The 15,259-nt window shown below is 40.9% G+C and overlaps 1 protein-coding gene and 1 pseudogene across 5 annotated transcripts in view; both read left to right on the top strand.

The window, feature by feature from the left end:
• The window catches only part of pbld (phenazine biosynthesis like protein domain containing), a 75,200-nt gene that overhangs the window by 11,276 nt on the left and 48,665 nt on the right, over positions 1-15,259 (top strand). For all 5 annotated transcript variants that reach the window (XM_088334858.1, XM_088334857.1, XM_088334856.1 and 2 more), the window contains one exon: positions 10,702-10,811. In XM_088334858.1, the coding sequence (XP_088190984.1) occupies positions 10,702-10,811 (110 nt within the window). The remainder of the gene's footprint in view (positions 1-10,701; positions 10,812-15,259) is intronic.
• On the top strand, positions 2,473-2,621 carry LOC148368140 (5.8S ribosomal RNA; annotated as a pseudogene).

Genomic DNA, 15,259 nt, shown 5'->3' with positions numbered 1-15,259 from the left:
TTATTCTTTCTTCCACTGAATCGCTTTACTTCCACATCCTCTCACATTTAGTGACCATATAACTAGGGTTTGCGAGACCCTTCGGTCTCCCGTCCCCCTTTCTTTGCCTTGCTGTCTCTTACGAAGCAGAGATAGAGAGGAGAGGATCCCCAGTCCCTTCGCTCCCTCCACTTAATCGCCTCTTACGTCACGCAACGGACCGCAGTAGGAGAATTCTCACACCTCCCCGAGGGAGAGGGCCCCTCACCACAGGACAGGAAGTTTAAATATAATATGATCATTTTATGAGGAGGTAGGAAAAGAGTATCTTACATATTTGCAGGTCTATAGCATATATTTGTGCGTATTTTTATTTATTGTCTAGTTAACCGACAAACACTTTGTGGCAACCCAAGGACCCACACATAAAGGCAGGCCGCACCGGGTGGGCGGACACGACCTTTCCTTTTGGGTGAGGTCGTGAACCACCGCTACCTCCTAGTGCAGACCTGCAATTAATTGGAGCCCTAGTGTGTTCAAACCTGAAGCCAATCCACTGATTGTCCAAAGAGCAGCATTTAAGCGCCGCTTCCTAGAGAGGAGAGATGACCACATTTATGCACTAAATGTGTCAATCTCCCACCGCCTCTGGGGTCAGCGGTCAGTTGCAGAATCCTTTTTGAACAAAGAAGAGGAACTTTCTTTTGTCAGGCAGACCTGGGCGCTCTGGTCCTGGGGGGCCATACGTCCTGCCAGATTTTGAAGTTTCCTCTTCTTTAACTCAGGTGATACAAATAATAACCTCGTTAGCAAGCTAGCAAGTGCTCGTTAACGATACAGGTGATTGGAATCACCTGTATTGGATCAGAGAAACCTCAAAAATCATGCAGAACATACGGCCCTCCAGGACCGGAGTGCCCAGGTCTGGCTAAGGTATTCCCGCCAAGGAGGGGGAGATTAAAGGACCATTGTGATGTTACTGAACAAAAGCCCTGCTGACCACAGCAAGCCCTTCTCCGTTTTAGAGAAGAACATAAGTTAGTTTTGTACCACACCCCCATTTCCCCTGAACGTTTTGTGCAGTCAAAAAGTTTACTTCGTGTTAATTTCTGTCTCTTGGTTGTGTAAAACCTACCTGATTTCCCGGGTTGTCACATTTGGTGGAGAATGTAGGCAATGCGGCCTGCCAGGGTTCTACACTAGGAGACACGCAACCAAAAACAAAACTTAAGCTCCGTAATGAAGGACCAAATCCACAAACTCAGATCCTGCAGGCCCTACAAGATAGCCTACGCCAAGTCTGCTAAACGATGGTTACTGCTGGGAGCCACATGGATTTCAGCAAGGTCCTGGCCAAGCTGACCTCTGAAGACGACGTTGAGGTCTACCTAGAAGTATTTGAATGCACAGCTAGATGGGAGAGTGGCCTAGAGAAGAATGGGCCGGCATTCTCGCTCCTTTTTGTCGGTGGAAGCTCAGAGGTGTGAACAGCTACCTTGCCCTGAAAGTGGCCATCCTGGCCCACTATGATCACAACTTGCAACCCCGCGCCCAACGTTTCCACACTTGGACCTACGACCCCATCTCACCAGTATGAGCCCAAACGAGGGACAGCCAATGAAGGTACCACCAGAGCCCCCAAAGGCTTTTAATCCTCTTCCTGCTCAGGACAAATTCCCCCTTGTGAACCGAGATTTAGAAAAATGCTTACCTGCGGGGTGGTGGGTCACCCTGCCTGGAATTCCCCCAAGATGGATGGGTTAATGTTCTCGGCCAGCCCCTTTGAACCCCAAGGTGACCTCTGTAAGAATATCACTTCCCTTTTGGCCCACAAAGGGAAACGAGCCCATAGGTTCCCAGTGAGAGTGGGAAATAGACTCTGGAAGCATAGTAACCCTGGTCCACCCAGAATTTGACTAATAAGCAAGAAACCCCCATTATGGTAACCTGTGTTCATCTTGCAGCTAGAAAGTACAGTGGGACCTCGTTACTTCGCGGTTCGACGTTCGCGGCTTCAGAGCTTCGCAGTCTGTAATGGTTAATTTTTTTATTTTTTTTTTGAAGATTTTCACTTTTTGCAGGTTTTTTTGGCGGAACGTCAGACAGGGGTGGGGAGTCGGCGGAGGTCACTCCCGGGCCGCGCGACGGAGCGAGTTCGGCGGACGCAGCGTCACACGCGCGACACGAGAAAAGGCGGTGGGCGTGATCGGGCTACTCCCGTAACTGGGGGGAGCCCGCTCGTCCGACGACCCCAGTAGCGCGGCGCGAGACAGGCGGCCGTCCGCACGCGGTGGGCAAAAGGCGGCGGACGTGCGCGGGACCCCCATAACTGTGTCGGTGTCGTGCGTATCGCGCCCGAAAGTACCCGCGCCGTGGGTTAGGGGCTCGCTCGCGGGAGCGACCGAACGGCACCTGCGGTGCGGCGCAAGTAAAAGCCCTGTCGTGAATTTGTCTCCAATCGTCCCGGGCGGACGTAAAATCGTCCAGCTGTACGACTCTTAGCGGTGGATCACTCGGCTCGTGCGTCGATGAAGAACGCAGCAGGCTGCGAGAACTAATGTGATTTGCAGCTGCGATTGGCTGGCAACCAGTTCAGGGTGTCCCCTGCCCACTGCCCGGAGATGGCTTTTTTTTTTGCGCCGCTACTTCGCGGATTTTTACTTATCGCGGGTGGTTTTAAGTAGACCTCGGTAATCGCAGTTTTAATAAATTAATCCATGCTGAAAACCTCAAAATGACATCATCGTTAGAATGTACACAAGTTTCAGAAAAGCTTTTGAGGGAAAAAGTTTGCCATAGCATTAGTATTACCAGATTATTAAAAACTTTTCACACAAGTGGTCGATTGTAAGGTTCAATTTGTGATATTAGCATTGAGTCAATAACGTTTTGATGACCAAAAGCTTATGCAAAAAATGCCCGACAATTAGGAATGGTGGCATAAACAAGGGGCAATTAAATAAAAACAATAATAAAAAAAATATTTGTGTTATCACATAATAAATTAATTTTACCCAAAATTTACATGAATGTGCAGATATTTTGAGTAATTAATGATTGCTATGTCTCAACAGGAGAGATGATAGCACAAGTATGACCTGTTTAAAAATGTTTTTAATGCATGTTTGATGTTTAGCTAAACATAATTCAAAATGCTAGGCATGAGTAAAAACATATAAAGGGAAATTGAAACGTTTATCCTTCATTTTATCTTGTTTTAGGGTTTTATTTAATTAATTTAATGTGAGGAAAATGATTATAGATTTATGCTGACAGACTATCGTGATGCACTAACAGTACAAAAAAAGTTTCACTTTGATTCAAAACACCATTTTGTTTATCATCCACAAAGTCTAGGGTTAATGATGAAAATGAAAGGCAGGATTAAAAAAAAGCCATTAAAAGGGAAGTGAATAGAACATTTTGATTTACTAAATAATATGTAAAAATCGCAAGTTTAGAACTAACACCTTAAAATGTTTGGTAAACCTGATAGACTCCAATTGTTTAAAAGATAAATACATATAGATATACCGGCGCTATAGTGGGAGGTGGCTAGAGTCAAGAACACATTAACATTTCTGACTCTTTCTGGGATATTGATACAGAGGAGGGGATTCCCAGCCCCCTCGCTCAACCCAACTAATGTGTTGGGAGTCATTAGGTGACCAAACCCCCCAACTAATGCCAAGCGCCAAGCAGGGAGGCAATGAGTACCAATGTTGTAAGCCTTAGGTATGACTCGACCGAGGCTTGAACCAGCAACCTCCCAGTCTCGGGGCGGGCGCCCTAACCAAGGCCACCGAGCTGGTAAATGATACATGAATAAATGAAATAAATAAATACATAAATGAAATAAATGCTAGAATGTGAAACACATAAGGAAACAAAGATCAATTGAACAAAGTAATGACTTTATTGCAACACTCACCACGATGCGACCCCTTGATGAGCCGGGAGATTTAAAAAAAAGAACAGCTGGCAATTTCCAGGTTTTATTAACAGCTATAAAAATAGCTGAAAGGTCACCTTGGGTTCATTTGTCACATTGTTAAAACATCCTTTTACATAGAGTTTCCAAATAATTAGTGAGCAAAGTCTGTCTTTTGGGGGGTCTAACAACAGCCAAAGGCAGTGAATAAATTAAAGGCTACTGTAAGCAGCAGAGGAAGCCTCAAGCTGAAGCCTAAGGCTGAAGACTATTTGCGAAATGATCACGTACTGGCGAATTGGATGGGAGGCATTGTCTATTTTTTGGGGGGGCAGTTGGTGTTTTGGGAAACCACCTAAAAGTAATCAAACACAACATGATGTAAATTATCAATCTTTTGTTTTGCACATGATCAAAAGGGGTTGCTGACACACGGTTCACAGTCCCTTCGTTCCATGGGTCATATCATGGCATCATTATTCAATCGGATAGCAACAAATATAACAACTGCATTAAGGGTTCCTATTGGAAATTTAAGAGGGTTTAAAAATACCAAACACATAAACCAAACAAATAAGCGCCAGAGAGTATGAATGGTATTGGTGGTACCTGATAGGACGTATGATAGATTTCAGTTGGAACTCTTTAATTACAACTCAAGAGTTATTGTGCTGCAGGAATGAGTGTCAAGGCAAAGTATTTTCATAACAAGATAACAATCAATAAACAAGGATTAGTGTTAAAATTAAAAATAACAGTCCTAAACTGCCAAATGCAGAATTTTTCAATACATCTCATTGGGGTTTTCTCTTATGGCCATATTCTACTAGGCCAGATTTTTTCCCCCATAATAATCTGTAAGAACTCAACTATGACTCCTTTAGAGGAACTTCATGTAAACCAATACACCAAAAGGCAAGTGTCATAGTAAAATACATAAAAAAACCAAATTATTGATTCAAAATTTTAGGTACCGTATTTTCCGCACTATAGGGCGCACCGGGTTATAGGGCGCACCCCCAAAAAATAGTTTTTGGTCCTATATCTTCCATACATAAGGCGCACCGGATTATAAGGCGCTACAATGGGAACGTCGACAAAACAGATAGTTCAGTCAAACTTAACATTCCGAAAGCTTGCAAAGAAGCAAATACGTGTCGTAGACACGTGCGGATGCGGTGTCCGTACGATGTCACTCAATTGCATCGTTCCAAATATCATTCGGAAGGTTAAAGTCTTGGGATTCAAGAAATGCCAACCATTCCTTAGTTTCTATTTTCTTTTTTGCTCGCAACGTTACTGTGCACATGACAATAAACACTTGGAATTGAGTTTAATTTAAAAAAAGCAGAAACATCAAAATCGTTCTAAAACAAGATACCGGGAAAATATATAGCCGGAGTAGCTCACCGAAGTCGTTGCGTTCAATAATAATGTGCAACCATGGTCCTCTTTTATCCGTGAGTGTAGTAAATCCAGGAGAGTAAAATATTTACAAATACAGAATGGTAAAACATGTTTCCTCTATGCCGTAGACAACCAAACTTGCTATTCACATTCATCTTTTTTGGCCAATTGCAGGCTTTGTTTTGCCCCTTTAGCCTATGCGAGCCTGTAAATAATAAAAAGGATCCGCCCCCTTTACCTCCGAATAACTTTAGCCAATAGTGATCGATTCAAATGATGATTGACACATTGGCTGGGAAATGAAACGCCGGCATATGTATCCCAGCATACACCACAGACCACATCGCCTACGAGGAAAAATCTAGTCGGCGGCCGCTTGCCTTTGTTGCGAGACCTTGCGACTTAATATTAATCCATATATAAGGCGCACTGTATTATAAGGCGCATGGTCAGTTTTAGAAAAAAATAAAGGCTTTTAGGGGCGCCTTATAGTGCGGAAAATACGGTAATAATGGGATATTAGGGGCAAATAAATAGCTGGCTCTTAATGGTTGAATGGCTGCCAGTTTATCTCATTCTGACTGTGTTGCATGCATGGGTCCTAAACCAATGTTAAAGGTAATACCAGCTATTGTGCCACCTCAGTGTATTGGGGAGTTAATGACAAAAACAAATCCAAACAAAACCTGTGTAGAGCAAATAAGCCCAGCACAAAAATGACTTTCACCTTCTTTGTTTCAAATAACTTATTTTGAAATGGATGGAACAACGGCGTTCCCTTTTGGACAATTCCCGGACGTACCAATTCACCATGTACCATAATGAAATCTGATAACATGACGTTTTGAATATACTTAAATCATCCAAGGCAATGTATTGATAAAATAATGTTCTCACCGTACGTAATTATGTCGATTGGAGTGATATCCTCAAGTACAGAACATTATGCAAAGTTATCACTTCTTTGGCTTTCTGACAAGTTTAGCAACTTCAAACACCATTACCCGATACTGAGAGTATCAGATATCTGAGACAATGCCAATAGAGGCATGATCTGGTCAAGCGTCACCGGTCCATATAAAAAGAATTGGCTGAGCGATGGCGGGTCCCTTTTTCTCCTACCTGACTGACTCATCACACTTTGGTCGCGTGGCACGGCCGTGCGGGCCTGCACTGCCTTGAGTTCAGCACGTTGGCCACACGTTGCGACCATTCGGAGCACGAGACCAAATCTCTCCAAGTAAGATGACGGTTTCAGATTGCTGTGTCATACTCATACGTACAGTGACCTTTGGTGTCCTGAATGGCGCTCCGAAATACAATGTATTTATATTATTATTATTATTACTGTTATTATAATAACTCCATGTTTGTTGGTTCTCGAGACTGAGTCTTTTTTCTGTACAAGGGAATCTCCCCAAATCGACCAGCATTATAGCGGAAACTTTCTTTTTGTGGTAGTAACTTCCAGACTTTCAGCGGTTGAAAACTGTCATAATCTCCGGCTTCCCCTCCCCTTTTTTCCTCCTATTATTAATTCTCTGTGTGCTATTTCAATCGTCCGGGTTCATTGAATCAATTTTCTTGGGATTACTAATTCATATCAGAACTTAACCCTAACCCTAACTCAAAGTAATATATATTTTTTATCAGTGTAGGAAATTCTAGCATCCTTCAGAGAAAAAGAATATTTATAGTGGGGCACAAACAACCCTGAGAGGCAAAGTTGTTTACTGATTGTTTCAATCCTAGCAATTTCTAAAATTAAAGCAAGAAAAAACCCTACACCTGCAAGAATTGGGACGCAGTCTTTTCTTTAACTGATCAAGCAAAGAAAAAACAATGTTTTTGAAAAACATACTGTTGCGGTCAAATTTACATACACTTTAAAGAACACAATGTGATTTTTCTATGAGGGAGTTCTTTGTCACAAAAATATTCTTGAGGTTTTTTTATGACTTTATTGTGGCTTAACAGAAAAAGTGATCAAATCTGCTGGGTCAAAAATATTTATAGACACTCCCCTACTTACGAACATTCGAGTTATGAAAAACAGTAGATAGTTGGACATTGTTGTAAGTTAGATTTTGTATTGTGGACCTTTTTCCGAGTACAGGACAGTACTGTAGTGCTTCTTCCCCCCCTACCAGCGTGTGGCGTTGTTAGAGCTCACCCAGCATCCTCTTCTTTTCACAGTCCCAGTTCGTACATACTATACTGTATCTCCAGCGCGCTAAAAAAGTTGACATTTTTACTGTTAAATATATTGTGCATTCAAGGCTTCAAAGCTTGATGCGGTTGAGAAAATGCTTGTTTTCGGCCACTTTGTACAACGGAAGAGGAAGTCGCCTAAGTCTTGAAGCTCATTTTTTAAAAGTAAGTTAAACTAACCTTTATTTATCTTTATAGGAAATAATATTTTATTAGATGTTTATTTTTTGGTACAAAACAATACAGGTTACTTATACAAGCCTTAAACATACTTATATAAATCTTAAACATACATTCCATACAAAATATAGCACTGAAGCAACTTGCGAACAAATTCAACTTGCGAACAATCGGAACATATCTCGTTCGTAAGTAGGGTAGCGTCTGTATACAGCAGAGCTGATATTTGGTAACATGTCCCTTGGCCATTTTCACTTCAATTACTGTAAATTCCGGAATATAGAGCGCACCTGATTATAAGCCGCACCATGACATTTTAAGGGGAAAACCGATTTTGTCTATACACAAGCCGCACCTGTATATAAGCCGCATGCACCCACATCAAATAAACACAAAATTAATCCAAGCCAAACTTCAAGTCCCACAATTGAAACTAAATGTCCTTCATTGAAGCACACAGTCCAAAAATCACAGCCGCCAAAATGAACGTAAAATGATATGGGTACTTAAAATTTGTTGCAGACCTGCAGATTCTGGGTGCCCGTTGATAGTAATCCAAGGAAAAAAAGTGTATACTTCCAAAGGTAAGGGTGGGAAAAATATATATCCATTATTATCCGCTGTGTCCACAAAAACCGGTCTCCACTTTCCCATCAGCCCGCGTTTGCTCCGGCCCTCTTTTTTAATTTGCTCGTGCAGAATAAGTGTCTCAAATAAATACAAATAAATAAATTACAAAAATATACAGTTGCAAATACATATTACACATATTTACAAAGAAAGACAGTACATCGAGAGAGTTTTCAAAGCCTGTAATAATAATATAACTTTCATCCTAGACCGTGCCTTTGGGAGGTAACCTCACGCTACTAACAAGACGCTCGCATACCTGTAAATTAGTCTGTTAAGGAAATAAATGCCGTAATCATTGGAATCACGGTAGACCATCCGCTTCTTCCCCCTTGATATTGATATTTAAGTTGTCTTTCTCCATGTCGGAAAGAAACTTTATCATAATGATGTCGATCCAAGCTCCCTTACCTCATACATCCCAGTAGTATGCCCGATTGCTTATAACAAGGAACCTGCGTCATGAACTCATTTTGTGTAATTTGCACGATCAGGGTATGTTCACGCTCATAATTTGTGATCTTCCTCTGCGCATATAATCCACCGGTCTGAATCTTACCTCTCATACTTGAGCGCCGCTGGCGGCCGTTAAAAAAGTTACATAAATTGGCCGCATCTCTGAATAAGCCGCAGGGTTGAAAAATTGGGAAAAAAGTAGCGGCTTATAGTCCGGAATTTACGGTAGGCGCTTTTTGGTAGCCATCCACAAACTTATGGCAAGCTTCTCGTTGAATCTTTGACCACTCCTTCTGACAGAATTTGTGTAGTTCAGGTAAATTTGATGGCCTTCTGACATGGATTTGTTTCTTCAGCATTGTCCATAAGTTCTTAAAGGGGTTTAAGTCAGGACTTTGGGAAGGCCATTAAAAACCCTAATTCTAGTCTGATTTAGCCATTCCATTCCCACTTTTCATGTGTTTTTGGGGTCATTGTCCTGTTGGAACATCCAACTGCGCCCAAGACCCAACCTTCAGGCTGTTGACTTAAGCTTATCTTGAAAAATTTGAAGGTAATCCACCTTCTTTATTATCCCATTTACTCTCTGAAGCACCAGGAAGGCATGTACTTGGTGTTAAAGGCCTTACCTTTTTATCCTCCAAATATGCATGTGTGCATGTACTTGGGAACAAAGAACCTATGAGAGTATCCTGGGACAATACTGTAGGCCAGGAGTAAAGAAGGCTGTCCAGGACTACTGCCAGCAGTGTGGGGAGTTTCAGATGAAGAGTCTGAAGGTAATTTACCACAACCCTTTTGGTTCCCTTAACCGTAATTGAAACTCTGTTCAACCAGGTTGCAATGGACATCATAGGTCAACCTTCTCAAGTCTAGCCCTGGCCACCGTATCATCTAAGTAGTTATGGATTATACGACTTAGAGTCCCGAGGCCATACCCCTATGCATCGCCTTTGCTAAAGCTGTGGCCAGCGATGTGTTCCTGCTTTTCAGCCCCTGGTAGATAAACTCATTGAGCGGTTGGACACCGCCTGGTACATCAGTCCCTGGACCTGACCAAAAGTTAGTAGTAGGTGCCCCTAACCGACCGGGCCAAAGAGAAGACTGCCTCTCCACCCCAGATGGGCTGTATCACTATTGAGTGCTTCAGTTTGGGGTACATGGGGTTCCCGCCATCTTCCAGAGGATGATGAATCAGATCCTGCGACCACATTGTGACAACACAGCAGCCTGTCCTGACGATATCCTTTTCCACAGTGAGGACTGGATTACCCACCTGACGCAGTTGGAGGCAGTGGGGAGAGCCGTGTGGGGTTGAATGCCAATCCGAACAAGTGTCGATTGTGTCTGGATGAAGCAGATTACATGGTCTATAGGATCGGTTGCAGAAATGTGAAACCGTTTTGAATTGGCCCTGGTCTGCCACAAAGAAACGGGTGAAAACCTTCCTCGGTCTAATTGGTTACTACAAAGAGTTTGTGTCCAACTTTGCTTAACTTGCAGAACCCCTCAATGACCTAACCATGAAAAACCTACCACATCATGCAACCTGGATCACAGAATCAGAGGAATCCTTTATGTCCTGTGACAGTCCCATTCTCATCACTCCTGTTTTTAAAGAGTCCTTCTTAGTCCAGACAGATTCTTCAAAGACTGGCCTGGGTGCAATGCTGTCCCTAATTCGGAACTTGTGCACTATTTTTCTATCCGTCCAAAACTTCAATATTTATATAAAGAGGGAGAATTCAGAGATGTCTTTAAGAGATCTGATTCATTGATTAATCAAAAAATAATCAAATTATTTTCAATTATGATATTAATTGTTTGTTGCGGCCCTAGAATTATTTCATCTGAGCTATTTTGCACTAATCCTACACTCTTTTATTTCGTTTTTTATGACTTTTCAGGAAATGTCAATTCTGCTGTGGTATTTGAGACCAGAAGTGGTGACCTGTCTGTTGTGCAGCAGGGGGAGGATTTGGTGATGGATTTTCCTCTCAACACGCCTACCAAGGAGGTGCACTATACAGGTCAGGGGTGTCAAACCTATATAGGCTCAGGGGCCACATGGTAGAAAAAGGACTCTGGCAGGGGATGGACTAGTAAATCATAGAATAGAATAGAATAGAATATAATATACCTTTATTGTCATTGTTACAAATGGGCTAACATATTGTGACAACGAAATTGGGCATGACACTCCAGTTTTACACATTCATAGTGAGGTATGAGCAAGAAGATAAAGGAACAGAGAAGATAATGTTATAAGACAAGGGGGATAAGGCTATAGTTATAATTTACATGGTATTTACACAAGAAATGTCGGCATGTGGGATGTTACATTCAGGGTTGTCGTGATAACGTCGGTATCGTAACGGTTGTGCAATATTGCATTTGGTGCAAAGTCATCATAGTGCAAAAATAGTCAGCATGAAACAGGAAATGGTCAGACATTGTGCAATAAAGAAAGAGAGAAAGAAAGAAGGGGGAGAGGGACATTTCAAGAAAGAGTGAAAGAGGTTTTACAATAAGAGAGTGAGAAAGAGAGAAATAAGAAAAGGAGAGAAAGAAAAATAGAACAAGACAGCATAGAGAAAGAGAGAAAAGAAAAAGATAAATGATAAAAAGAGAGAGAAAGTGAGAGAGAAAGAGAAAAAGAGGGATCAGAAAGTGAGAAAGAAAATAACAAACGGGACAGACAGAAAGAGAACATTTGCAAGAAATAAAAATAGAGATAAAACAGGGAGAGAAACAGCATTTCAAAGAGAAAGAGAAAAATAGAGATGAGAAACAAGGAAAGAAAAATAGAGAAAGAAGGGAGAGGAAGAGAAAATTACGAATGTGAGTGAAAAGACCTTAAGTATAGGACCTTAACAATATCCTATAATATAAATATGTTTGTTTATTTTGTTATATTCCCTAAAGCCACACAGTTATTTTCTTTAGTTATAACAGACATAAAGTATACTTACATTTTTGAAAGCTGCGCTTTTATTCTGAAAGTATCTCGGCGAAAGTGTCCGTCTTAATCACCATTTACAAACAAACACGGTTTACCAAACTTGACAAAGTAAAAAGTGAGTCTGATAAGGGACAAGAGTCAGACGTAATGATATGAGAACCTGGCTAATTGGGCACAACGTATGTGTGGGGTCCAAATGTGGGTAAACCCCGTATGGCCGGTCATCAGATATAAAAGGAAATTCAGGCAGAGACAATGTACATTTTCGTCCCGCTGCAGTGGGGGAGAAACGGGGAGAAACACAGGGGATGTGTTCTCGGCTCCACAAACGTCCTCCTCCCTCTTCCCCTCCGCAGCCGGCTTTATTTAGTACAAGTACGGTGGACTTTAGACTGACACATCATCAAGTGGACATTAGACCGACACATCATTGGGTGGTCATGAGACTAAAACAGCAAAAGATATATAGACAGTGAATATTAGGGGAATGTTCAGAGAAATACACAATATATATATATATATATATATATATATATATATATATATATATATATATATATATATATATATATATATATATATATATATATATATATAGACTTCACATTTTCCCCCTGTTGTGAATTTCGAAGAACATCAATGAATACCCACCAAAGGTTTCTGGTAAACACATGATAATGAAAACACAACAATCGGTACATCACCAGGATGGGGCGAAAAACCCTACCGCTATTTGTTGTAAGGAAAATTCCCCAACTCCCCCCTCGCATGAGGGCAAGAACCTTCTTGGTCTGGTGATATACAAAACATGAAGTTAGGGGAAAAAAATCAGTGTACATGGGAACATCATCAACATCATCATCATCATCCTTAATATCATCATCATCGTCGAGGTTCATCAAATTATAGTGATACATTTGGGCGACAAAGAGCCTACTGATTGTTCTTTTGGACAATGGGAAAATACAAGTTGAACAGATAATGCAAAAAAAAAATGATTATAACAATCAAAAAGGGACCAATGATTTTCAATAAAACTTGGGCACTTCCTTTTGGTAGGCCTGGGCCAAGGATGTTAACTTCCAATCAATTGTTTGTCCTGTGACGTGAAACATCGAATCCCACGCCTCCCGATACCCATTGTTAGTCCATCTGTTGGGCGGGGTGCCTGCGTACCACTTATAAGTATCGTGACGTGTCCCTGGTGCATATCCGTTGCCCCCCATGGCTTCACATTCAGTGCACAGCGATCTTAAACCAGCCAAAGGGGTATCCAGAGTTGCTGTCCCTTTGGCTCGTGGGATGCATGCTGTATATGCCTGGTCTTGCATTACTGGGCTGGGCCATGTTGGGCATTGACGTCGTGACGTCTCTGAGCCCCAGATCTGTGTTTTAATATTGGGTATAGTCTCAGTATTTGTGAGGTGGACCATTTCTAGTCCAAGGACGATGGCAGCTCCATAGAACCAGGCCATGTTTATAGGTGTGGTACAAGAGTTCAACCGACCCTAAGAGTCCAATTAATCCTATGTCAGTTTGGTGACCTTTTTGCGATGGTTCTGGTAAATCCAAGTGTCCCAGCGTGGGCTCGACCAGGTTTTCCTTTTCACCACTTTCACCAGAACGAAGTCACTAGGGGTCACCGTCTCCTGCAAAGAAGAACCAGATACAACCGGCAGATCATTTGTTCTCCCAATTTCTTTTTCTCTGAACAGATTGCAGAGCCACTTAGTGAGTGGGTCTTCTTCTCCTATTGTCTCTGAGCATGGCTGGCCCTGGTTTGCCTGTTTCTTCCATAATTTTATCGTGTTTACGTACTCGGATTATTCAATGTCTTAAATTCTCAAAATTTAAGTACTAGTAGACATTATCTTAGTTCAATCAATTTCTATCCATTTATTTCCCGTGCAATGATTTTTAAATTAGCATGATATGTCTCGAAATTAACTAATCCGTTATTTTTATTTCCTATGACCCTCTTCAAGATTGATCAATCTGTTTCTCATTGTCTTCTAAAAAGACACTGTTTCCTTTAACTTAACCAAACATAAGTCAGTATTTGTTACACATTTGTAAATCATTTGCCAATCGTAACACTCATTCTAAAAAAATTCAGTGTGTAATCAATTGTCCTCCCAATTGTCCTTTGGGCTAAACTTGTCAAAATTCCAAACCCTCACACTATCTAAACATCAAAAGTCTCAAAATATCTAAAAAAAATCTCAAAACAATGCCATATCTAACTTAATGTCAAAACTTTCTAATTGTATTTTCCTCTCTCTGTAATCACAATCAATCTTTTGTTATTGATTCAATATAGAGCAATGCATACTTGTCACTTATGAATTATCTTTTTGAGTCGTATTTATTTTATTTTATTATCATTATCTTTTATTCTGCGCAACAATCTTTGTTTCTACGCATTAGTCTTTGTTCTATGCAGCCCTTCGAGATCCCTTGTGATTAAGGCTATACAAATTAACATGATCTGGCCCGACTATTAATACTAGTTTCTTTTCTGTGTTAATTTGTCGTCATTTTCAAACTTCTTTCAAAATTTTGATTATTTGAAATGGTTCAAATGACCTGCATTATTTTATTGAGAGTAATCTATTATTGAATATGAGAACAACTATATACTTGGGAGCAAAGAACCTATGAGAGTATTTCAATTTACGAACGAGAAGATGGACACTAAAATTATGGACGGTTTCCAGTCGTCTTCTTTGCTTTACTCGTCCTTGCTTTTTTTTTAGGAGCAAAACTACACGTCTTAAAGTTATTACCCTTTGCTATTCGCATATTCAACGAGAAATGATTAGTTTGGTTACTCAAATATTCTTTCTTTTTAAACTATTCTGTATAATTATCTCGTATTATACACTCAGTGTTTTCATTTCACGCAACTTTTTTCCCTTTAAGTTGTCATTATCATCTTGTTACTCTTTAACAAAGTTTTACTGCATTACAAGCTTTTCATCATTATTTTGGTTTTGCGGTATGAGTTCTATTTTTCCTCACATTGATCTTAGCTAACGAGATCTCGTCTCTTCAAGATTACGTCATTGTTGTCGAGCAAAGGTTAATTCAATCTTTTTTTATCAGATAAGCGGCTTTTTTTTTCTGTTCAATTCATCAAAGAGAGCTTGCTTTTAAATGGCTCATTTGCTTTGATAATTGATATCACGAATTATGTTGTACTAAGATGTTAAGGAAAGTAGAAAAAGTAGAAAAATGGAAAAAGACAAGCCTGTGGTATCATCAATTGTTCCAAATGCTGGGTTAGCTACGGCTACCATGGGATACGTTGGTATAGGTTCTAGCTCAGGCAATATACGTAGGATATAAAGCTCCTTGATATGCAACTACATCAGACTTAGGGCATTGTTTGTTTTTCTTTGGTTTGTCGCCAGGGGGCGCTTTACTTTTCCCTCTAGTGGTGACTCCTTCAGTGGGTGGGCCTGTGCTCTGTTGGCCCGCCTCTTCTGGTGGGGCCTCATACG

Source organism: Urocampus carinirostris, chromosome 4, assembly GCF_059441175.1.
Source record: "Urocampus carinirostris isolate Australia breed hairy pipefish chromosome 4, RoL_Ucar_1.0, whole genome shotgun sequence".
In the NCBI taxonomy this organism is placed as follows: domain Eukaryota; kingdom Metazoa; phylum Chordata; class Actinopteri; order Syngnathiformes; family Syngnathidae; genus Urocampus; species Urocampus carinirostris.
This window is presented reverse-complemented; position numbering and strand designations above follow the sequence as displayed.